Source organism: Tiliqua scincoides, chromosome 14 (genome assembly GCF_035046505.1).
Source record: "Tiliqua scincoides isolate rTilSci1 chromosome 14, rTilSci1.hap2, whole genome shotgun sequence".
Lineage (NCBI taxonomy): Eukaryota > Metazoa > Chordata > Lepidosauria > Squamata > Scincidae > Tiliqua > Tiliqua scincoides.
The window spans coordinates 8,389,129-8,412,265 of NC_089834.1; the positions used below are offsets into that span (position 1 = coordinate 8,389,129).

Consider the following 23,137-nt stretch of genomic DNA (forward strand, 5'->3'; position numbering starts at 1 on the left):
GGGCAGCATGAAAATGTGCAATAAATCAAAAATATAAACATGTGTAGTGAGAGTTGACTGGGCAGCTTAGACCCCAATCCTATCATGCCTGCTCAGAAGTACATCCCATTATAGGCACTGGGACTCACTCCCAGGAAAGTGTGGATAGGATTGCAGCCTTACACCACAAAATAAAAAATGGTCCCTTTCACTGGTGAGGGGTTACCCATGTCGCCTTACCTGGAGACCTCTGGGAGTGCTGCCCATAGGATGTATGGCACACTCTGGTAGCATGGCTGCATCAGTGGGGAAGGGCTTTAGGTAGGATTGAGCTGTTAGGCTTTGACATACCACAAGGCTCTTTCTGTCAACATAGACTTGACAGAGCTGCCCAGCTGGATTTTTCTTCCTCAAAATGGATTTTTCCACCCTCCATTCTTAGCTGAACCCAGATGGCTTTACACAAACTCTGTTTCTACAACACACTGAAGAATCATATTAAAAAGCAAGTGTGTACCCTGGAAAAACCATTTTGAACTGCTGTTCAGTGATGGGGAAATGCACTCTCTATATGCTTTGATGAACATTTAATTACCGTATCTATATATAAGAGTTAAGGCCTGACACCTCAAATCTTAGCACAGGAGCAAATACTGCCTTCAATGGGATTTAAAATCCCCCAGTGTACGATCTTGCAGACACAAGAGGGACTGTGGTACCTCTTCTTGGACTGAAGCATTGATTGTGATCGAGACCAGCAACCTAAACTGAGACAAAGGGTTTGGATGAAGCTTTATTATTTATTACTTAATAATAAGTGGTGAATTAGGGACATTACACAAAATAAGCTGCCAGAGCAGCCATTTTGTCCTTGGGTTTCTTTGGGTTGGGCCTCCCTCCGGGCCGCCTGCCCTTTCCTCTCCCACGGCCCTGCCTTTTCCCCTGTCCTCCGCGATGCATAGGGTGCTTCATCGCAGCATGCTTTAGTTCCACCAAATCTTGAAAGACAGGATCGCAGAACACGCAGCCCGAGTGCTGCGTCTCATTGCCTGGGAGGGGAGACTTGGCTTTATTAAAATCCACGTCCACCAGGGCAGCGTCACATGACTCACAGGTCTCTGCTGACACCCGGACCTTGTGGGCGTTTTCAAAGAAGTGCACAACTACGTTGCATCTGTTGCAGGCCATCTTCCACTTGGGCCCAGAGGTCGGGTCAAGCACCAGGACTCCGTTCTCGCATTCCACACACTGCCCAATTCCCAGCATGTTCAGAGAGTGCTGGCATGTGGGGTGGGTGCATTCATTACAGCCCATTCCTGGAGAAAGGAGGACAAAACATGCCAAGCTATGAGCAAACAGTTTCCCACACTGTGGTCCATACTGCTCAGTTCTTGACTTCTGAACTCACACAAATTCTGCAAGCCATTTCTGCAATAAATCATGCAAACAGGGCTGCTGTGAATACATGCATTTGATCTGCACATTTAGGGGGCAATCCTAACCCACTTTCCAGCATAAGGACATAATGACAATGAAGCTCTGAGGTAAGGGAAAAAACATCCCCTTACCTTGGGAAGGCCTCTGAGACTACCACCCAACTGCAGGATGCATCACACGCCTCACTGGCACAGCTATGCCAGTGCTGGAAAGTCGGTTAGGATTTGGGCCTTAGTCTGATTGCACAACCTGGATTTTTTGTTGTAAATCTGGCGTTTTGTTCCAAGGGTCGAGACAAGGAGTGTCAAGGGGGAGCTGAGACTTGGAACTAATGGATGTGTAAGGGCAGAAGTGCTCGGAGCTGCGGGAAAGGATTGGAAGCTGAAATCCCACCACCTGGATGAAGTGTGGAAAGCTGTTATCAAGAAGTTTAAACAAAGCTGCTTTTAAACTTGTTTCTCTCCGCAAAATAAGGTTAAAGTTGCCCTTTTAAAAAGAAAATATTGAGATTCTTAGAATTTTACAATAGCTCATTTTAGATCTCATTTTAGAAGACACATTTTGTGGTACACTCATAGCCATGCAGGATCCTAAAAGTCCCATGTATTGCTCCAATTTTATTGGCTCCAGTCAGCCCAAGTATCAGGTTCCAACTTATAGCCTTTCAGTCAAGACAAACAGCACAGCAGGACATATCCAAAATGCAGTTCAAATCTAAGAGCCACAGTAACCTTTGGGTCCAACTAATGGCCAAATCCTATCCAAATTTCCAGCACTGATGCAGCTGCAATTCCCTGGAGTGAGAACCCTATCATCAGCATGAGACTCAAAGTACTGCTTTTTGAGTATGCTTCTCAGGATAACAAATGCAGCAGCTTTGTTCCAGAAACTCCAAGGTAGGTACTTAAAGTGTGTTGCAAAATGACTGAACTATATATTTGGTTGCAATGAGTCTAACCTTTTTTCATGTCTCTGAAAGGGGGGTGGTTATAGCAATAAGGACATAGAGGGTAGCTCTTCCCTCTGGATCCAGAAGACCACAGCACCAGTTCAAAGTCATCCAGGGGGCATCGCAGCTCTTTGTAGAGTTTAATGGTACCATTCTGGGGGAGGGTGTATGTCTCATCACAGTGAGAGCAGTGGAGACGGCTTGGCTTGGCCTAGATGGGATAAAGGAAAACATTGTCTAGAGCAGCCATTTTCAACCTTTTTCAGCACACGGCACACTGACAAGGCACTAAAATTGTCAAGGCACACTACCAGTTCTTTACTTACATTAAATTACTACATTACAATTAATTTTTAATTAATATAATTAATACAATTAAATCATTACATGACAAAGGACACAACCCTAACCAGGTCTACTCAGAAGTAAGTCCTATTTTGTTCAATGGGGTTTACTCTCAGGAAAGTGTGGTTAGGATTGTAGCCAAAGACTTACAAGAAGTTTGGAGAGTATGAAGTTTGGAATACATGTGATTCTGGAAAGCAGGAAAAATGTTATTAAAGTGTAATGCCAGAGAGTGCTGGCAAAGAGAGGTCAGACTGAGCACATAGTGGGGTGAGGGGCAAAGAAGACACATGATTGAAAGAAGTGTAGGATTCAGCTGGAGTGGGGGGGGGGAGAATGTGAGGAAAGTGATTCTGGACCTTTGAAAGGTGCAGAGGAGTGAAGGGAGGGACAGTAAGAGAGGCGCTAACTTCGATTATGAGATTTGGGGGGGATGTGCATATGGGAGGGAGTGGGGTGGGGAGAAGTGCCAAAGCCCAATCCTAGGCATGTTTACTCAGAAGTAAGCCCCACTATAGTCAATGGGGCTTACTGCCAGGTAAGTGTGGATAGGATTGTGGCCCAATGCCCTTCCCCTAAAAGGCAAAAGACAAGGCAGGGAGGGTCGCTTTGGGGGGTTGCAGGCAACTGGGGCACCAGGACCCTTTTAGCCAGCCAGTTCTTGGGCTGGTGGCCTCAGCAGACTCGCTCCTTCCTATCTGCTTGCCTGCTCCTGCCTCCCTAGTTCTCACTCTGGACCTCTCTGCCTGGACTTAATACCCAATCCTAGGCGTGTCTACTCAGTAGTAAGCCCCATGTCAAAGGGGCTTACTCCCAGGTAAGTGTGGATAGGCTTGTGGCCCAAAGCCCTTCCTCTGAAAGGCAAGGCAGGGAGGGTCGGCTTGGGCAGTTGCAGGCAACTGTGGCACGAAAAGGGACTTTCATGGACCCTTCACCAGGCCAGCCAGTTCTTGGGCTGGTGGCCTCAGCAGACTCGGACCTGCTTGCCTGCTCCTGCCTCCTTCGTTCTCACTCACTCCGCGGGCTTCTCTAGCTGCCCAATCAACATGCGGGGCAGACTTGATACCCAATCCTAGGCATGTCTACTCAGAAGTAAGCCCCATAATAGTCAACAGGGCTTACTCCCAGGGCTTACTCCCAGGGGATCGGGTTGCAGCCTTCCTCTCGCTCAGCAGCAGGAGCAGCCATGGCTGCTCCTTTTTCACCAGCTGCCACCTGAGGGTCAAAGCAGCCGATTCTCCCCCATGCGCATGGCTGCTGCCTGCCTCCTCTCACACACCTGAGGCTGCCTCACAGCACACCAGTGTGCCACAGTACAGCAGTTGAAAACCGCTGGTCTAGAGCAGGGGTGCCCAAACCCCAGCCCTGGGGCCACATGCAGCCCTGGAGGCTTCTCAATGCGGACCTCAGGGAACCCCCAGTCTCCAATGAGCCTCTGGCCCTCCGGAGATTTACTGGAGCCCGCACTGGCCTGACGCAACTGCTCTGAGCGTGAAGGCGACTGTTTGACCTCTCGAGTGAGCTGTGGGATAAGGGCTCCCTCCACTGCTTGCTGTTTCATGTCTGTGATGCAGCAGAGGCAGCAAAGGAAAGGTCAACCTTGCTTTGTGCAAGGCCTTTTATAGGCCTTGAGCTATTGCAAGACCTTCATTCATTCATATAAGTTCATCTTTAATATATTCATTTATGTAAACTTATGCAAATTTATTCAAATTTTAAATGCAAATTAATTCTTTTTTCCCCGGCCCCCAACACAGTGTCAGAGAGATGATGTGGCCCTCCAGCCAAAAACTTTGGACACCCCTGGTCTAGAGCATGTCTGGACTGGAAAGCAGAGTATAGATGTAGTTAGTCAAAGACGATGCCCTCCATTTTGTAATTCTTCATTTAGAAAACGGTGGTAAAGCTAAAGGAGTTTCAGCTGACACAGTCTTTGTAGCATTCTATTCTTATCTGTGAAACTTTTCGATTGCATTGTGTTAAATTCTATGTTCTCTGTACCTGTATATACTTCATAAAACGATGACATTTTCCACAGCGGGATAGGGGCTTGCCTGTGGCAGCAAGTGGCGAGAAAGACACTTCCATCAATTCATCCATACCTGCCAAAAACAAGTCACAGAGAATTTGGCATTCAACAGCCACATCACCCTTTCCTTCCTGGCAGGCAGAGAAAATAAAACACAGAATACACACTCATCCCTAAGCTCACTGACTTGTGGTAAGTAACACAGGGCGCAATCCTAACCCACCTTCCAGCACTGACATAAGGGCAATGCAACTCCTAGGTACAGAAACAAACATTCCCTTACTTGGAGGAGGCCTCTGTAAGTGCCCCCCCCCCAACTGCAGGATGCAGCACATGTTCCATTGGCACAGCTATGCCAGTGCTGGAAAGTGGGTTAGGATTTGGGCCACAGAGGGCCACAGAAGTTATTTCCAAGTGAGGTTAGGACTGCAATTAATTTTTCTAATTTATTCCAGTGGTGAAATTTGGGGCAGGGGGTGGCATATGAATCTCATTGTTCTTGGTGCCTTTCCCAAAAGAATATAATCCACCTTTATGGAAAAAAATGCTCTCCACTAGATTCTGAATGCTCTGGTAACCTTCTTGAGTACAATCACCAAGTATAGATAGATTAAAAAAAAAAAACCCTTACCAGCAATTGAATCAACAAAGTAGTGAAACTTCCTTTTAAAGATATCCAGGGTATGCTCCAGGACCTGGTGATAATTTGCTTTGCCTAAAGCAATCAGATTGAGTTGCTTCTCAACTGCACTTCGGATTGTGGGAAGCACAAGCTCTGCATCTGAGAGAGGGAGACAGAAGTTTTTTTTAACAAATACCACTGTAAGCAAATATAAGGGCACAATTCAATCAGAACAAATAGGAGCTGGTCCTCTTGCATAGTTTCTACTCCCATCAATGACACTTGTGAAGAAGGCATCAGAGGGCTGCATTCAGCATTCTAAGTGTTTACCAGTATTTCTACCTAAGCTCTGCCGTAATTTCCCCTCGTGGAATTGTGTCCACCAGCTGTGCGGTTACATACGCCAAATGTTTTCTTAAAAATAACATTTTAACTACTTTTCTCCTTGGCGAGACCCTTGCCAGGGTCTTCGGAGCAATGCTAAGAGAAAAACACACATAGACAGACCTATTTTATAGTAGCCATGGACAAGAACAATGCCCAGGTTTGTCGGCTTCAATCTGCGGCCACTCTCAACAGTGACGTAGTTGCGCTGGCAGATGTTGTTGATATGAACTGGGATGCTGGCATCCGTTCCTAGTACACATACACACACAAAGCATCAATTTATAACTCTTGCATCTATTTATCCTCATCTCTTTTGTTCTCCTCAAGCTTCTAAATAACTAGTTTTATTTATTTAAATAAACAGCCTGATCCAGCAGGGCTCCTCTTATGTTCTAAATAACTAGTTCTTTCTCACGCCTTAAGCACAGGAGACAGATCCCTACCCATACTTGATGAATCCCCTTTTCCTCAACATATGCTATACTTCACTCCGCCAAGTCAGGTTTCCTGTTTTCTAACAGAACCAATAAACACAGTTACAAAGTGATTCAATTTGAAGACAGGTGAAAAGCTTTCCGAACAGCACAACCACGGTTAACAGTTAGTACCTCCAAAAAACTGAAATAGTTACAAACCCAAGGTGAGGGGCATGCAGAGTTTAGCACTCCAGCTCCTGAAAGCAGAAGTTAAACTATTAATACTGCATTCAGTTCAGTCTTGCTGGATTATAATTTTCACCACGTCTGACCAAATAAATATATCTATAACTCAAGATACACAAGGAAGGATTTGCTAGGATCCTTAAGATCAGCCACTCTTGTAGTTGTTGCATGCAATTGTGCAATTTTGAAGCATCAGAAATGTGTTGTCTTCACTGTGCCAATAAGATATGGACAGGCAGGCTGTGGTGTGCTATTCCATGGTCAGAAGTAAATTGGCATATTATTCCACTTTTATTGTGCTACAAAAATGTGCTGGAGGAGATGTAGTGTGAAATGCACCACTAGAGAGGAGTCCTACCAATGCCATGCTTTTCCATCAGAGTGATGAGCTCTGCTTCAGTCAAGTAATCAGGAGGGCAGGTTTGTTTTTCCAGCAATTTCACTTCGCTGATGGGGAAGGTGTCTCCTCTCTCGCAGTTGGGAAGACTCTCTTCGGGTGGGATGCTCTGCCAGGGCATGATCTCTGTGAAACCTGGCATTGGGTTAAGACAATAAAAATAGGTGTTACTGCTTTCTAACTTCCATATCTTACTTAAAACTCTGCCTGAAGTGTCTGAAAAGACACAAAGAATGAGACATGCAACCCTCATCCTGCATCCTCATCCCCTTACCTGGTGAGATGACAGTCTTTCCTACACAGGTAAAATGTTCAGGACCAATGCCAAAAGCAATGGTTGTTTGGAGGTATTTGCAGTCAGCACTGACAGTGGCAATGAAATGCCTAGTAATGTATTCATATAATCTCCACCCATCTCCACCTGGAAAACAGACAGACAATTCATTTCTTCCAAGCAGTGGGCAGAAGGCAAATTTTGCAAAATTCAGTGGGAGGGGTAGGTTCATCTGTTAATCTCAATTGTTCTCAATACTTATACCCTCCTCAAAATGCCCATGTAGGGCAATGTAGGGCAAATAAAAAATGTAGGTTTCTACACCCAAAGAGGTTTAACAATCTCCCCACTGCCACTATGGCAGATTGAGGTACAGCCATTGTCAGCTTGACTTCTTACAGCCCAATCCTGAGCTGCCCAGAGTGCCCAGGCTTGACAGCACTGAAAAGGGCTGCCACCAAATCCTGCGCCTCCCGCGTTACTGCGGGAGGCTCCTCGGGAGAAGGGCACGTTCATCCCCTTCCCCTGAGTAAGGTAAGCAACCCCGCAATGGGGCTACTCACTTTAGGTGCTCGTGTAGGGCGCGCAGCCCTGCACAAGCATATCCTCCTCTCGCCTGCCCTCCTGCACGGCTCCTGCCCGCCCCCGCTGGCCTCTCCCTCCCTCGAACACCTCCCCCACACCCCCGTCCACATCCCAGCCTCCCGTTCCGCAGCCCGGCAGTCTGGGAGACCGCCAAGCTGCAGAACTTGGGCCACCACCAGGTGCTGGGCTAGCACTGGCGGGAGCCCAGCAGTGAGCCCTGCAAATGTGCCTTACGGCACGTTTGCGACTGTGGCCAGCAGCAAGGAGCCTGCCGCCGACCACAGGATTGGGCTCTTAGTTTCCATAGCTTCTCATGTGAGACACAAGTTCAACCTTAGACTGGTAAACACATCAGCATACAGTAAGATCTCAATGCTGCTTCCTTCAGCATTGATGCATTTCAGCACTTTGTCCCCAAGTGATTGGCAGCTATTCTAGCCAATAAAAGATGTGAATTCTGGGCCAATCAGCTCCTGTCTATTTGATTAATGGAACTAAACCATCTGAAACTGAGCCCTCCCTCTCCTAAAGACTTGCTGGCAAGCCCAGCCCTCTCCTCAAGGTCTGTAAACTGGTTGCCAGTGCTCAGGAGTTTAAAATCACAGACAGGCACCTAGTTCTGCTTCTGATGCAGTTCGCATGGGAGTGATTGGCGGGTGGTCCCCAGCATCATGGCCCTTCCTCGGTCTGTTAATACCTTCTGCCAGCAATGCTTTCACCTAAGGGGAAAGAAAAAGAAGCAAGGATGTTTCGGGTTATACATTGGACTCCATGGGCAGGATCCAGCCAAAGATTATGTTAAAATCTCTCTGATCTCAAAAGGAAAAATTGAGGCATGTGCATAATTCTCACACTAAAGCCAGTGAAGCTTAGGTGTGTTTCTCTGTGGTTGAACTGCAATCTCTTTTCTAGCAGTTACACAAGCCTTGGTGCGATCCATGCCATCAAGTTTGGACAGTGTAGATGTGGCATATATATCCATAAAAGACCAAGTGCCATTTTATGCACACTTACCGTTTCTGCCCAGTAAGGATTATTGGCCTGCTGTCGCAGAACACCTTTCAAGTCGAAGTTTTCCGGGTAGTGGGTAGTTTCTGTTCGAGGGTAACTAATGTAGCCCTGTGTATAAAGCCGTTCAGCTATTTGCATAGCATGCTGGGGTCCCATTCCTAGAAGGAAAATATTTAGCTGTGGTTCGTTTTGCAAACAAAAATGGTTAAATTTCTTATTGGTCAGCAACAAAATGTTCACAGGCAAAACGGTGTGACTTTTCGTGGTTTTACGCTTGAGTTAAACTTTTTCCACAGTTGTGCTTCTGCTCAATCATGCACAAGATTTTTTTTCTTTCTTCTCTTATTTGCTTTGTGGTCCAGAAATCTAAACAAAAATATGTCAACAGAGAGAGGCAAGGCCAGTCAACACGTAAGGCTAACTGAGGCAGCTGCCTCCTGTTGTGGATTGGTGAGGGGGTGTGCACCACCCATTACCGCCACTCCTTCTCTCTCTCTGGATTTAAAAAAAAGAGAGGGCAACAATCTCCAGTACCAGGGAGATACTGTACTAACTGGAGATACTCCAATACCAGGTTCAATCCTATCCAACTTTCCAATGTGGATGCAGCTGTCCCAATAGGACATGCACTGCATCTTGTTGGGGCGGGGGGGGGGGCAGTCACAGAAGACTCTTCAAGGTAAGGGAGCATTTGTTCCCTTACCTTGGAGCTGCATTATGGCTGCATTGGTGCTGGAAAGGTGGATAACCCTCCATTCTTCTCTCCTTCACACTTCCTCTTCTGCTCCATTCTTCTACAAATCTTAGATATTATTAATTATTAACAGTATTTATATACCGCTTTTCAACTAAAAGTTCACAAAGCGGTTTACAGAGAAAAAATCAAATAACTAAATGGCTCCCTGTCCCAAAAGGGCTCACAATCTAAAAAGATGCAAATGAATACCAGCAGACAGCCACTAGAACAGACAGTGCTGGGGTGAGGTGGGCCAGTTACTCTCCCCCTGCTAAAAAAAGGAGCACCCACTATGGTATGGTAGCATTGGTGGCCAGTAAACTTCCAGGTTATAGGGGCATACCATTTGGCATGCTGCCTCAAATGCTGAAAGCTCCTGGGTTAGCTCTGGAGGAGAACACAAGAAGCTTGACTGAGGAGACATCTACCCTTGCATGACTCTTGTGTCACTAGAGCCTCCATAAACTGCACGCATCAGATGCTTGGGAGAAGGATGGGAGATTGCAGTCTGATACTGTGTAAATTTATCCAGCAGGAAATCTCACTCAGATCAATGCAGAGACACTGAGAGAAATTTTATTTGGGGGTACAGAGTTTCTTCTGGGCCACTTCCCTTCACACTGGTCCCTTCACACTTCCCTCCCTTGGGAAGGAAGGGATCCCCTTCCCTTCACACTTCCCTTCACACTGGTTATTCCTCCTGGGCCCAATCCACCCATCTCCTTTGGCTCCTGGGGCCCCTTTTGGACCCCAGGCATGATGTCCCCCCTGCACCCCGCTTTCAGAGGCCCTGGCTCAATGGAGCTTACTCTCCTGTAATAGCAAAGGATCACATCCTCCTCACACTCTGTCTAGGTGGAACAGAAAAGGGTAAGCTGCTTCAGGCTGCTTAGGGTAGGAGTACAAGTCTAGACAAAGGGAAAAGAGCAGCCAAGAGATGGAAATTCTGGAGGCCTTGCTGATGACTAATGAGATGAAAGAGTAGATAAAGCATGCAGAGTCATTAGTCATCCTCGAGAATTTCCCAAACACTTCCAAAACATGCATTTGAGTCGAGAGCTACACTTCTCTGCTGCATTTACCCAAAGCGGCACTGGCAACTCTCAGCATTTCCACAGTATTCAGAGCCAGGGGTCTTTGTTTGGCCTTCTCTTTTCTACTCATGGATTCTACCTAAAAGACAAAACTTCCCTTAGTGACATCTCATCATATATTTATGACACCCAGTAAGCCAAAGCATGAACTGGGTGACATTTCAAGCAATTTTTGCCCCTCCACAAAGCGAGACAAGGTTTTTCTAACCCACTTTCTGAATGTAAGGAGGTGTTGGCGGAGCAGCTTTTGACTGTTTGGTTGGGCCATGGAATGGTGCAGTCTAACAGATAAAAATGGTTGCACATCTTTCCTCTCCGAATTACAAGAAGAAACTGACAAGAATTAAAAGGGAGAGAGAGAATCAGGAGAGTCACCAGCAAGTATCTCGTAGGTGTGAATATTGGTTTCTTTCTAAGGATCCACTAATGAGTTTAAGAATTTTATAAAAATATGTCGCATACTGACAGGCTTAGAGCACAGTCCTAACCCCTTATGTCAGTGCTTTCCAGCACTGGCATAGTGGTGCCAATGGGGTATGTGCTGCATCCTAAAGTTGGGTGGCACTTACGGAGGCCTCCTCAAAGTAAGGGAATGTTTGTTCCCTTACCTCAGAGCTGCATGGCCCTTATGTCGGTGCTGGAAAGCACCGACATAAGGGGTTAGGATTGCGCCCTCATATCTTTCTCCAGTTCTGTTCTGGACACATGGCCTGGGATCCATGAAGCTATTTATTTGTTACATCTTCCAAACCTGGACATGATTTAATTCAATAAGGTTGCTTCATCACATCCCTTCAGACCATCCAATGGAGCTACTTCATGTAGCTTCAGCCTGCTAAGCAGGACTTGTCAAATCCACTCCCCTTGCCTTATCACCACTTTCACCTAACCATCTCCATCAGTCACTTACAATTCTGATTTGTAAGATGCATACCCAAAAGGAGTTGCTATGGCTCTTCATATTTTGGTCACATGCAACCAGTTCTCCCTCACAGCAAGTACTCCGTTAGCAGAAGCCAGAGGGTCACAGTGCTGACAGGCTGCTGCTGGTAATGTCATGAACCCTCCCAAGTGTGGTTTTGCAGCATTTTAAAGCTCGTTTCTGACTTCCCTCCTTCCAAAATAAGGTGACTTGATTGATTAAATATACAAGAGACTTTTTAAAAGCAACAACTATTGTTATTCTTCAAAGGTGGATAGAGAGAAAGCACAAGAGAGGTAAAAGAAGGGCAATTGAATCAGTGGTAAGGTTGTTGGTAAATGTGAGTGTTAAAGCCATTGCTAAGGCAAGGGAAGCCAGGCTTGTCATGTTGGAAGAAAATCTATTCAATGTTGCATGCCTGCACACACACGTGTGTGTGTGTGTTTTAAATGTTTGTAGATACCCTTGACAGGAAAGACACAGCAACTGTATCCTGAAAGAGAAACACTGTTCCAGCTTGGAGCACAAAACTGTGTTTCTCCCTCACTAAATTTAGCACAGAAGGGGGGGGAGGAAGAATACTTTATTTTTAGTTCAAAATTTGAAGTATCATACACTAACAATGAAAACTAAAATGTCCATGTGACATATTTAGTGATATTGATATTTACTATGGTATAAACAGGCCGCTGTCATTTTTCAGAGCAATTCAGTCCATATGCAACCATGCTTACCTTTGCTTCTTTTGCCACTTTGGTTAAGTTGAGGAACATCTGAGCAACCTCTCTGTCAAATACTCTCACTCTGTCCCAGTCCAGTGTCAAACAGCTTTCTTTATCATGGTTAACCTTGCAGGAAACATACAGAAACATTAAGAGCACTCTCTGGTCCTTCTCCAGGAATATAGCTAACCCAAGGCCCATTCCATCAACGATTATTCACTTTTGAGACGACAACACCACCATATTCAGAAATCTGGACAAATGAAAATAATTTTCACCAGTAACATTGAAGCACAATACGATATCTAGGGAAACAGGAATGGTGAATGTAGCTTACCTTAGCTTGTAGCACCCAGTAGGTTTCAGGCTTGAAAGACTGGATTTTATCATGTCGTTCCACACAGAACCCCAGTGTCGGGGTTTGACACGGCCCAAAGGAGATCAATGAACTGTCTAAATTGCCGTACTTCCCCTGGAAATATTTTGTCTGAAACCTAAATATGAAATAAAATGAAATAAATGTAGCATCTCACACCATCTACCACCTTTAGACAGAGAGTCCATTTGGATGGAATACTTGCCGGGGGGGTGGGGGGAAAGGGTCGCATCCCCAAGGTGAGTTTCCCAACACAAGGCCATGAAGTTCAAAGTAGCCCACCACACAAATTCAGTGCTGTGTCTTGACTTTCCATATCACTCCTGATGAAAGTCACTGATGTGACTACAGATGGGGAAATTCACAGCAGGGTGACTCACGTGGTGAGTTCTACCAAAGAATGGTGAGTGCAGTGACTGCTACTCCCAGCCAAAGCCCATGAAGAGCATACCAAGAGAGAAAATAACTGGCTTGACCTGGAAGGGCTCCATGGATACCTTGTAAATGCACAGCCAATTCTCAGATCCAGTTCCTGACGGGCATCCACTGACAACGCCTCATTGTGGTTCGGCTCTCCTAAGTGGTTCATGGCATTGCAGATGTCTGTGTCAGTAATGGAGCTGAATTTGGCTCTGTATACAGTCCTTTCACTGCTACGAGGCTTATTCATCACAGGACTAACAGCATCCAGGACCTGAAAAGAAATCAAAGGATTTACTTTTTAATTAAACACATAATGGACAGAAGCCACTAGACAGAACAACTCCTGAACAAGAATAATGGAAATGAAGAGGTTGCATGTCAATAAGGCTGCAGTCCTAAACATCTGTCCAGTGGAGTATGCTCCACTGAAGACTTCTGAGCAGACACACAGGTTCTGTTATATTTCTCAGACTTGTGTAATTTCACTGGCACTTGTGTAAGAGAAATGCCTGACAGGTGGCACCCAGAACACTTAGGGTGCAATCCTAACCCATTTTCCAGCACAGAAATAAGGGCAATGCAGCTCCAAGGAAAGGGAACAAACATTCCCTTACTTTGAGGAGGCTTCTGTGAGTGTCACACAACTGCAGGATGCACCCACATATCCCATTGGTACAGCTATGTCAGCAATGGAAAATTGGTTAGGATTTGGGCCTTAGGCTGCAATTCTATTCTCACTTACCTGGGAGTAAGCCCCATTGACTATTATGGGGTTTACCTCTGAGTAGACATGGATAGGCTTGAGTTCCGAAATGCTTTTTCTGTAACAAAAATGGCACTGAATGGGTTTAGGCTCTCGCCTTTAAACGATGCAGCAACACGTGGAAAGGCATTTTGAAAATGCCTGAAGAATGTAGAAACTGGAGACAGGGTTGAGCAGTGAAGTGGCTAAGTTTGCAGATGACACCAAACTTTTCCGAGTGGTAAAAACCAGAAGTGATTGTGAGGAGCTCCAGAAGGATCTCTCCAGACTGGCAGAATGGGCAGCAAAATGGCAGATGCGCTTCAATGTCAGTAAGTGTAAAGTCATGCACATTGGGGCAAAAAATCAAAACTTTAGATATGGGCTGATGGGTTCTGAGCTGTCTGTGACAGATCAGGAGAGAGATCTTGGGGTGGTGGTGAACAGGTCGATGAAAGTGTCGACCCAATGTGCGGCGGCAGTGAAGAAGGCCAATTCTATGCTTGGGATCATTAGAAAAGGTATTGAGAACAAAACGGCTAGTATTATAATGCCGTTGTACAAATCTATGGTAAGGCCACACCTGGAGTATTGTGTCCAGCTCTGGTCGCCGCATCTCAAAAAAGACATAGTGGAAATGGAAAAGGTGCAAAAGAGAGCGACTAAGATGATTATGGGGCTGGGGCACCTTCCTTATGAGGAAAGGCTACGGCGTTTGGGCCTCTTCAGCCTAGAAAAGAGACGCTTGAGGGAGGACATGATTGAGACATACAAAATTATGCAGGGAATGGACAGATAGGGAGATGCTCTTTACACTCTCACATAATACCAGAACCAGGGGACATCCACTAAAATTGAGTGTTGGGCGGGTTAGGACAGACAAAAGAAAATATTTCTTTACTCAGCGTGTGGTCGGTCTGTGGAACTCCTTGCTACAGGATGTGGTGCTGGCGTCTAGCCTAGATGCCTTTAAAAGGGGATTGGACAAGTTTCTGGAGGAAAAATCCATTATGGGGTACAAGCCATGATGTGTATGCGCAACCTCCTGATTTTAGAAATGGGTTATGTCAGAATGCCAGATGCAGGGGAGGGCACCAGGATGAGGTCTCTTGTTATCTGGTGTGCTCCCTGGGGCATTTGATGGGCCGCTGTGAGATACAGGAAGCTGGACTAGATGGGCCTATGGCCTGATCCAGTGGGGCTGTTCTTATGTTCTTAACTGACCTAAAGAATGTAGTCTCCAGCTAGGGTTCCACATATGGGTTTTTTTACAGTCAGGTGCTAGAGATGGATGAGCAAATGAAGTCTGCCGTCCTTAAATTTGGGAGTGTTTTAATACAGGGACAGAAAACTGAAGGCTTGCAGGCTATCTGGGGTTCAAACTACAATTAGGATAATTATAAAAGATGTTGGGAAGTGTAGGATAAGTAGGAAGTGAGCTTGTTAGGTTTGCTGGTTTAAAAATGTGGTAGCAAAAACAGCGAGACTAGAAGTACGAGGGTCGCCCAGAAAGTAATGCACCACATTTTTTTTCTCAGCCTACAGTAATGCGAAACTTTAGATATACATTATTTGAATTTTCAGGAGTGCGCACACAAATTTTTGGTTTCTTCAGACAGATAGCGTAGCTGCAGCAGTGTTTCAAAATGGCATCTGTAAGTGATGTACGTTACAAGCAGCGTGTCGTCATTGAATTTCTCACTTCGGAGAAAGAAACTGTTGGGAACATTCACAAACGTTTGTGTACAGTTTATGGAGAATCTGCAGTCAACAGAAGTACGGTTAGTTCTGCAGTCAACAGAAGTACGGCTGGGCACAGAGGGTGAGGCCATTAGAAGGCGGTTCGGCAGAGCTCCAAGATTTGCAGCGTTCGGGGCGGCCATCCACGGCTGTCACACCTGACAAGACGCAGCTTGCTGATGTGCTCATTCGCGAGGACCGACGCATAACGACTAGGCAGTTGGCGCTGAAGCTGTCAATCAGCAAAGGAATACAATCATCCGTGCTCTTGATTACTCAAAAGTGTGTGCACGATGGGTTCCGCGCTGTCTTATGGTGGACCACAAATCTCTCAGAAAAAACATTTCTTCTGAGTTGCTGAAACGTTTTGAAGATGAGGGGGAAGCGTTCTTGTCCAGGATTGTGAAAGGTGTTGAAACCTGGGTTCACCATTTTGAGCCCGAAACAAAACGACAGTCGATGGAATGGCGTCATCCTCAATCTCCACAGAAGAAAAAATTCAAAGCAACTGCTTCCGCCGGTAAGGTCATGATCACTGTGTTTTGGGACTGTGAGGGCGTCATACTAATTGATGTGATGCCAAGAGGCAGCACCATTAATTCTGAAGCTTATATGAAGACATTAACCAAACTCAAGAAGCGCTTCCAGCGACTTCGGCGCCATAACAACCCAGGTGAATGTTTGATTCAACATGATAACGCTCGGCCTCACACAAGTTTGAGGACTTCAGAACACATCACTAAACAGGGTTGGACATCCACCCTAGAGCCCTGACCTAGCTCCCTCAGACCTCTACTTGTTTGGGCCATTAAAGGATGCCATTCGCGGAAGACATTTTGAGGATCACGAAGAGGTAATTCGCACAGTGCAGAAACGGCTTCGTGACCAGAACAAGGAGTGGTACCGACAGGGCATATATGCCCTTGTGTCTCGCTGGAGGAAGGCCATAGAACTGGACGGAGATTGCGTGGAAAAATAGGGAGTGTAGAAGAAACATCATTCTTTCTTGTGTGTAAGTTTCATTGCGTTCAATAAATAATTGTTGAAGAAAAAAAATGTGGTGCATTACTTTCTGGGTGACCCTCGTAAGATGACACATTCATTCCTTTCTTTTCTAACCAACATTTATGATTTTCAAAACCCCTGTATCCAATGAGCTAAAAAGTAAATGGATGCTTTTTCACATTTGGGAATAAGGCAGGGGTTCCCTAAATGTGCCTTAGGGCGTTGCAGAACACTCACAGAGCAACACAAGATGTCACCTCTCCCACCTGTTCCCTCCAGGCACTGCTACCTTGGATCTCATGAGAACAAAGATGGCAGAGCCCAGCTCAGATGGGAAGAAGAAGCTGCAGGGGCATCATGACCCTGAAAAGTTTGGGTGCCATTGGAATAAGGGTAAGAGAAGTTATGTAATACTATAGAACCAAGAGGTATGAGTATCTATCAGTTGGGCATTGGTAGATATTACAACCTCAAAAAAATAAAAATGATTGTTAAAATAAAATTGTGAAATAGGCAAGATACATGCAGCCTTCTGGCCCAACAGACATAGTACTAATCAAGCTTCCACACCAGTTTTTGAACTTTCCACCAAACTATAAAAGTTTCACTAGTTTCACACATAAATGCCCACTACATTGATGTAATAAATTATTCCCAGGAATCAAACCTCAAAGCAGATGTTTTCACCTTCCTTGTCACAATCCAACCACAGAACAACGAGGTCACAGCCTCTTCCTTCTACCTAAAATAAAATACATTTTCTCCAGTCACTTGAGAAGTAGATATGCATTCAGCATTAAATATATTTATCTTTCACATTCTGCAGATTCAGGCTTCCTATTCAGCTGGAGGAAGAAGGTGGGTGGGAGATAACTCACTGCTTTGCTGCAAAACTGATCTGGTAGTCTTATCCTAAGTTCAGGCTAAGGCTATCAATCTTGCATATTCTGTACTTTTTGGAAATAGCCATCCATTTGTGGGACTTCCTTCTAAAGAAACATACAATCAGACTACATAATGACTACCATTTCCTCCCTGATCATGCCTATGAGGGCCCGCTAAATATGATAGCTACCACTTTAAACCAGTAGAACCAATGTGGTTAGCTCTGCATTCACTTGAGCAACCAGGGTTCAAATCCCTGCTTAGGAATGGAGTTCACAGGGTAACAAACTCTCTCTTCACCTAACCTACCTCACTGTAGACATAAAATTGGATAGCTGTTCTATGCTTGGAATAATGATGGGATACAACTGGGATGAAGAAAAATATAGGGTAAGTGTCAAGGGATCAGCTGTTTAAAGTTCCATGCTTCTTTTCAAACAAGCCTCAGCAAATACCTGTAAGAACTTCACCATGTTCAGTTTGGGATTTGCTTCTTTTTTTTCCGTTGGGGCTTTACTAAAAAGTTCAGCTGGGTCCACTTTATCCCAGTTGTTGTATTTTCCTAGGAAGTGCAAAAGGTTGAAAAACAGATCTAAATACTTGAAAGTAAAACATTAATGCAAACACAGTAGGCTATATCTGAAGAAAGTGGAGCCTGTGCAATCCTATGCATGCCTACTCAGAAATAAGCACCATTAAATGCAAGGGGACTGTACATAAGATTGCAGCTTTAGAGCCACTGAAATTAATGGGACTTCAATTAGTCACAACTAATTGGTTGCATAGATTTCAATGATGCTTAGTCAGGGTTCCCTTTCTTTGGATCCAACTCCATGACTTCAAATGTTTTCTGTGCCTTTCTATTAAAGAGCAACACTTCTGCGTTTCAGTATTCTAAATAAATATTCTCACAGCATGGGTCAACAAGGAAAGTCAGTCTGATGATCTGTTATGTTCGTTGGAAAACCAACATGAAGGAGCAAATTAAGATAACATTTTCTCACTTGTTCTCCAGGTCAGATTCAATTAGTTGCATAGTGGCTGGATTCACACATAATAGCCAAACCATAGTTTAACTGCTGGGGCTGCACTTAGTCTTATTAAGGGCGCAATCCTAACCAACTTTCCAGCACCAGTATAAGGGCAATGCAGCTCCGAGGTAAGGGAACAAACATTCCCTTACCTTGGGGAGGCCTCAAGGGGGCCTCAAGGCCTCCTAGGTGGACTGCCCCCAGCTGCAGGATGCAGCACATGCCCCACTGGCAGAGCTATGTCAAAGCTGGAAAGTTGGTTAGGATTTGGGCCTAACTCCTTCCTAGCATCATGTACTCAAACTTCCTCCGCCATTTCCTAGTTTGGTTTCCAATTCTGGTTGGCGACAACCACAGTTTGCCCAATTCAAAAGCCACAGCAAACTGCAATATATTATACTTAGGGATAGAGGGAATTGAGGGAACCCTTTATATTCTCAAATAATAATTGTATTGCTCCTAATAGCAGACAGTTTTGAACAAACAATACTGTACCTATAAAATCCAGCGTCATCACATGACCACACACAGATGTCATCTTGAAGCGGGCACTTTGTCCAAGGAACGATCCTGTGTACTCGTGCACTGAGCATGCTCCATTCAGTCCTTTGCGAGAGGTCATGTTTCCTAGGACAAGAAACCATCCCAACAATAACTAGCACTAAGGGGACATTTCACTTATTATATTTTCTGGCACAGAGATGAACTGTGCTTCCAACCTGGAACCAGAACTGCCTTGTGAAGGATCAACAAAGGGAATGTGACCCTGTTCATTTTGCTGGAAAAGAACACAGCGCCACATTTTGTTAGACTGCTTGTGGGGCTTGAGAGTCAGAGGCCATACACACATATAATGTAAAAGCTTCCGACAAGACCCTGGGTTATTTAATGCTGAGAGTGTTGTGCAGTGCAATCTTATGCACACATTGTTGGAATTACATCATATTATATTCAGTGGGGCACACCACCTAGCGAGTGTGTTTGGGATTCGCCCCAGTGATTTTGGCCCTGGTTTTATTCCGCTGCCTCCTTTACAGTTGCAATTATATGTTATGCTGCAAATTTGTTATCAGACATCTTGCCTTCTGGAATTCAGGGTATAAATAATACACTGAGCCTGATACCGTGTATGTTTTAACAGCAGTATCATGACTTCAGTAAGACTTGCTTTCAAGTACATGTAAAAGAAAATGCAGTCCAAATAGATTTAAATATTATAAGTCAGAAATATCATCAAGGTGACAGGCAAAAAGAATAACAAATGTAATATCCTCCCTACCTCTTGAAAGGATTTTGGCTATAGACTGAGCCAGAGAAGGTTTCTCTGCTACCATCAGAATCGTCTTCATCTTCTGCTGGGTAGTAAAAATGGCATTCAGACATTTAAAAAATCTGGCTTGTAGCAACCTAAGGGGGAAAAAAACCAACAGGCTATTAATTTTTCAGTTACTTACTATAAATATTTACCCTCTCAATTTCTTTATTTCACGAGTACATAGATATTAACCACATATCCTCCAGTATTTACATTAACACTAGTCCCAGGCCTCAGAGGTATACTGATTTTTTTACTGATACATTTAAAAAATAAAAATAACAAATTGAGCTCTTATTCTGCAATTGTGTGAATTTACCTGTTGATGCTCAGCTGTTATTGTGACACATTCCCGCAGTGTTGTGGCCAATGGCTGAAACAAACAGAAAACAAAGATGAATAAAAGGAAATAAACAAATGCTAACAAACAGCCACATGAAATTGCAATCCTCTGCCCACTTCCAAGAGAGAAAACCCTACTGAACACTGTGGGATTAACTTCTGAATAAGAATCAATAGGCTCATCCCTGACTTCCCAATTTATGGCACAGGGCTATCTATATTACTCAGAAATGTTCCACTATGTTCAGTGGGGCTTACTCCCAGGTAAAAAGCATAAGAAAATACCTGCTGAATAACACCAAAAGGCCATCTAGTCAATCCCCTGTTTCCCAATGTGGGCCAACAATTGGGAAACAACTGGAAAGCCCACAAATGGAGAGAACAGTGTACCTTTTTCCCACCACTGCCCTCTCGCATCTGGTACTTAGAGGCATGGAGGCATTCTGACTATTGGCCACTGACAGATCTGTACTCCATGAAATAATCCAATCCCCCTTCAACACCTTCCATCTAAGACAATGGCCACCATCACATGGCAATGAATTTCAAAGGCTAAGGCTGCAGTTCTCTATACTAGTGGTTTCCAAACTGTGGGTTGCGTGACCTCATTTTGGGTGGGTTGTGAAACTGACAACTCACAGCTGACAAGGAAAATGTACTGAGCCATATTAAAAAGAAGTTTGAGCAGCTGATAAAGTGAAACATTTTTTAGGGCGCAATCCTAACCCCATATGTCAGTGCTTTCCAGCCAATGGGACATGTGCTGCAACCTGCAGTTGGATGTCACGGAGGCCTCCTCAAAATAAGGGAAGGTTTGTTCCCTTACCTCAGAGCTGCATTGCCTTTACATCAGCACTGGAAAGCACTGACATAAGGGGTTAGGATTGAGCCCTTAGTCTTATGCAGCTAGGTGCGTCCCAACAGGGCGTTGTCTTAAAAAGTGAGTCCTGGTGCTAAAAGATTTGGGAACCACTCCTTTACACATTTTCCTGGGAGTAGCCTCCACTGAACATAATGAAACTTACTTCTGAGCACAGTAACATGCGCAGGATTGTGCTGTAATTTAAGACAGCCTTGTACAGTACTGCAGCCTCAATCACTTATCAGTGTTTTCCGGGGCTGGGGATTTGAATACAGGCTGCCAACATATGAGTTTTGGGGGCAGGGAGGGTACAGCTCCTTTGCTGCTGCTGCCACCACCACGACTTTCCCAGTCACTGCCATGGCAAGCAGGAAAAGTTAGCCACACAATCACTACGCTGCCCCCCCCAACCCTCACCAGAAGAGCTCTCAGGTCTTTTGCCACCAGCCTTTCTAATAAGATGTTAATATGTACAAGGTCACACTCCCCTCCTTGCTACTCACCTGCCCCCACAACACACACACACACACACACACACACACACACACACACACACACACACTTACACTTAAAAGACCCTACCTTTAGCTCACAATCATTTTATTGCCGTTTTCAATTTACTGTACTTTTTTTTTTTAAGTGTCCATACCAAATGTAGAAAGGTGGAATCCAAATAAATAGATAAGATTTCCCCCTTGTCTGCTAACCCCTAGGACAGTGTTTCTCAGCATTTGCCCCCCCTTCACATGGTCCACCTATTGGAAGAGCCACTGAAGTAACTGGCAATAATGTCATCGCCAGTTACTTCCAGATTGGGAGGCCACATGCAAGCACCAGTAAGAAGCTCAGGGTGGACAGGAGGGCAGGAGTGCACACTGGAGCTGCCAACCAAGTAAGCCTCTTGTCAAGTTGTGCTGCTAGTGACACTGCCAGGCGGCAGAGGTCTGGGGGTTCTATGAGCACCACCACCTCAAATACCACTGGTGGTACAAGTACTCCTGGTTGAGAAACACTGCTCTAGGGTCCCAAACCCAGATGAACTGGGAGGGGACAGAGAGATCTGGATCCCCTTCCCTTTTCTAACAGCTCCCCCCCCACCTCCGCTTAAAGTGTTTCAAAGTGTGTGTGTGCTGGGAGGGCTCTTGGAAGGGGGCCCTGCCCCCCAACTGGAGCAGGGAGGGGCAGAGCCACATCGGTCCCCCTGCCCTCCCTTTGGAGGCTGGGGGCAAGGGAGGGGGTCCCAAAGGCCCGAGATTCCTCCTTACGAGCTCCCCAGCAAGCCAGACACCAAAGGGATCCCGACCTCGCCCGCCACAGCCGCAGGAGGGTCAGCCTCGCCTCGCCTCGCCTCGCCTCGCCTCGCCTCCCCTCGCCTGGGGGGCTCCAGCCCCGTCCCCCCCGCGCCAGGCGGGCAACTCACACTCACAGCCGGCTCCGCGGCCTCGGGAGGCGGCCATGGCTGCCCCGCTCGCCGCCCACGCCGCTTCCACTGCCGGGTCATGCTCGGGCGAAGACGCGCCGCCTCCGAGGGAGGGACCGGCCGGGCGAGGGAGGATGCTCGGCGCCCGCATCCCGCCCGCCAGGTGTGTTCGCGTCGCCATGGCAACGGAGGCAGCGCCTCCTCCCGCTGCTCCTGCTGCAGCCGGGCGCGGGCTGCAGCGCATCCTCTGCACGCCTACCTGGGAGCAAGCCCCAGGTACTACTTCTGAGTAGGCAGGCTTGTGAGGTGCTGGGAGAGAGGGAGACAAGGGGCGCCCAGGGGGACCAGATCCGGTGGAGGACAGAGTGCTTCTGCCTTGAACCACTGCAGAGAAGAGGGCACGGGGCAGGTGCAGCTCCACCTGGAAGGGTTTACAAAGCCACGCCTGCCCAATGCCCTCTTCTGTGCAGTGTTTCAAGGCAGAGGCATTGGATCTGCTACCCTGGGATGCAGACTGCACCAGGGCCACTGTGCCCAACACAGGCAGGCACCACTCCAGGTGGTGAGTTTGATTTTTGAAGATGGAGACCACAGACATCAGAGAATAAAATGATAGGAGGAGGAGGAGGAAGAAAGGCCATCTGTAAGGCTGCAATCCTAGCCATACTTTCCTGGGAGTAAGCCTCATTGACTGCAATGGGACTTTCTTCTGAGTGGACAGGCATAGGATTGGTAGTTATTAGGATATGCTGCTCTTGCTCTAGCCTTGCTGTTTTTTAGAGATATCTGATGTGATTTGAAGTTTTACTGTTTCTGTTTTTGTATTGCACTGTCTATTAGTTTTG

At 45.9% G+C, this 23,137-nt stretch overlaps 1 protein-coding gene across 3 annotated transcripts; it reads right to left on the reverse strand.

Annotated features, from left to right (window-relative positions):
• Positions 1-758: 758 nt before the first annotated feature.
• Positions 759-22,370, reverse strand: TOP3B (DNA topoisomerase III beta). Of its 3 annotated transcripts, none has more exons than XM_066609630.1 (19): positions 22,293-22,370; positions 19,988-20,041; positions 19,633-19,760; positions 18,849-18,980; positions 17,778-17,884; positions 17,105-17,179; positions 13,025-13,221; positions 12,489-12,645; positions 12,164-12,277; positions 10,496-10,586; positions 8,681-8,835; positions 8,280-8,385; positions 7,082-7,228; positions 6,769-6,942; positions 5,869-5,997; positions 5,371-5,520; positions 4,712-4,812; positions 2,375-2,576; positions 759-1,295 (listed from the first exon to the last, which is right to left on the reverse strand). In XM_066609630.1, the coding sequence occupies exons 3-19, from the start codon at positions 19,700-19,702 to the stop codon at positions 814-816; spliced, it is 2,589 nt and encodes an 862-aa protein (XP_066465727.1). In that variant the 5' UTR covers positions 19,703-19,760; positions 19,988-20,041; positions 22,293-22,370; the 3' UTR covers positions 759-813. The 3 variants fall into 3 exon arrangements, with proteins under 3 accessions (XP_066465727.1, XP_066465728.1, XP_066465729.1); XM_066609631.1 differs by having other exon boundaries at positions 22,299-22,343; XM_066609632.1 differs by lacking the exon at positions 22,293-22,370 and adding an exon at positions 22,176-22,227.
• Positions 22,371-23,137: the final 767 nt, after the last annotated feature.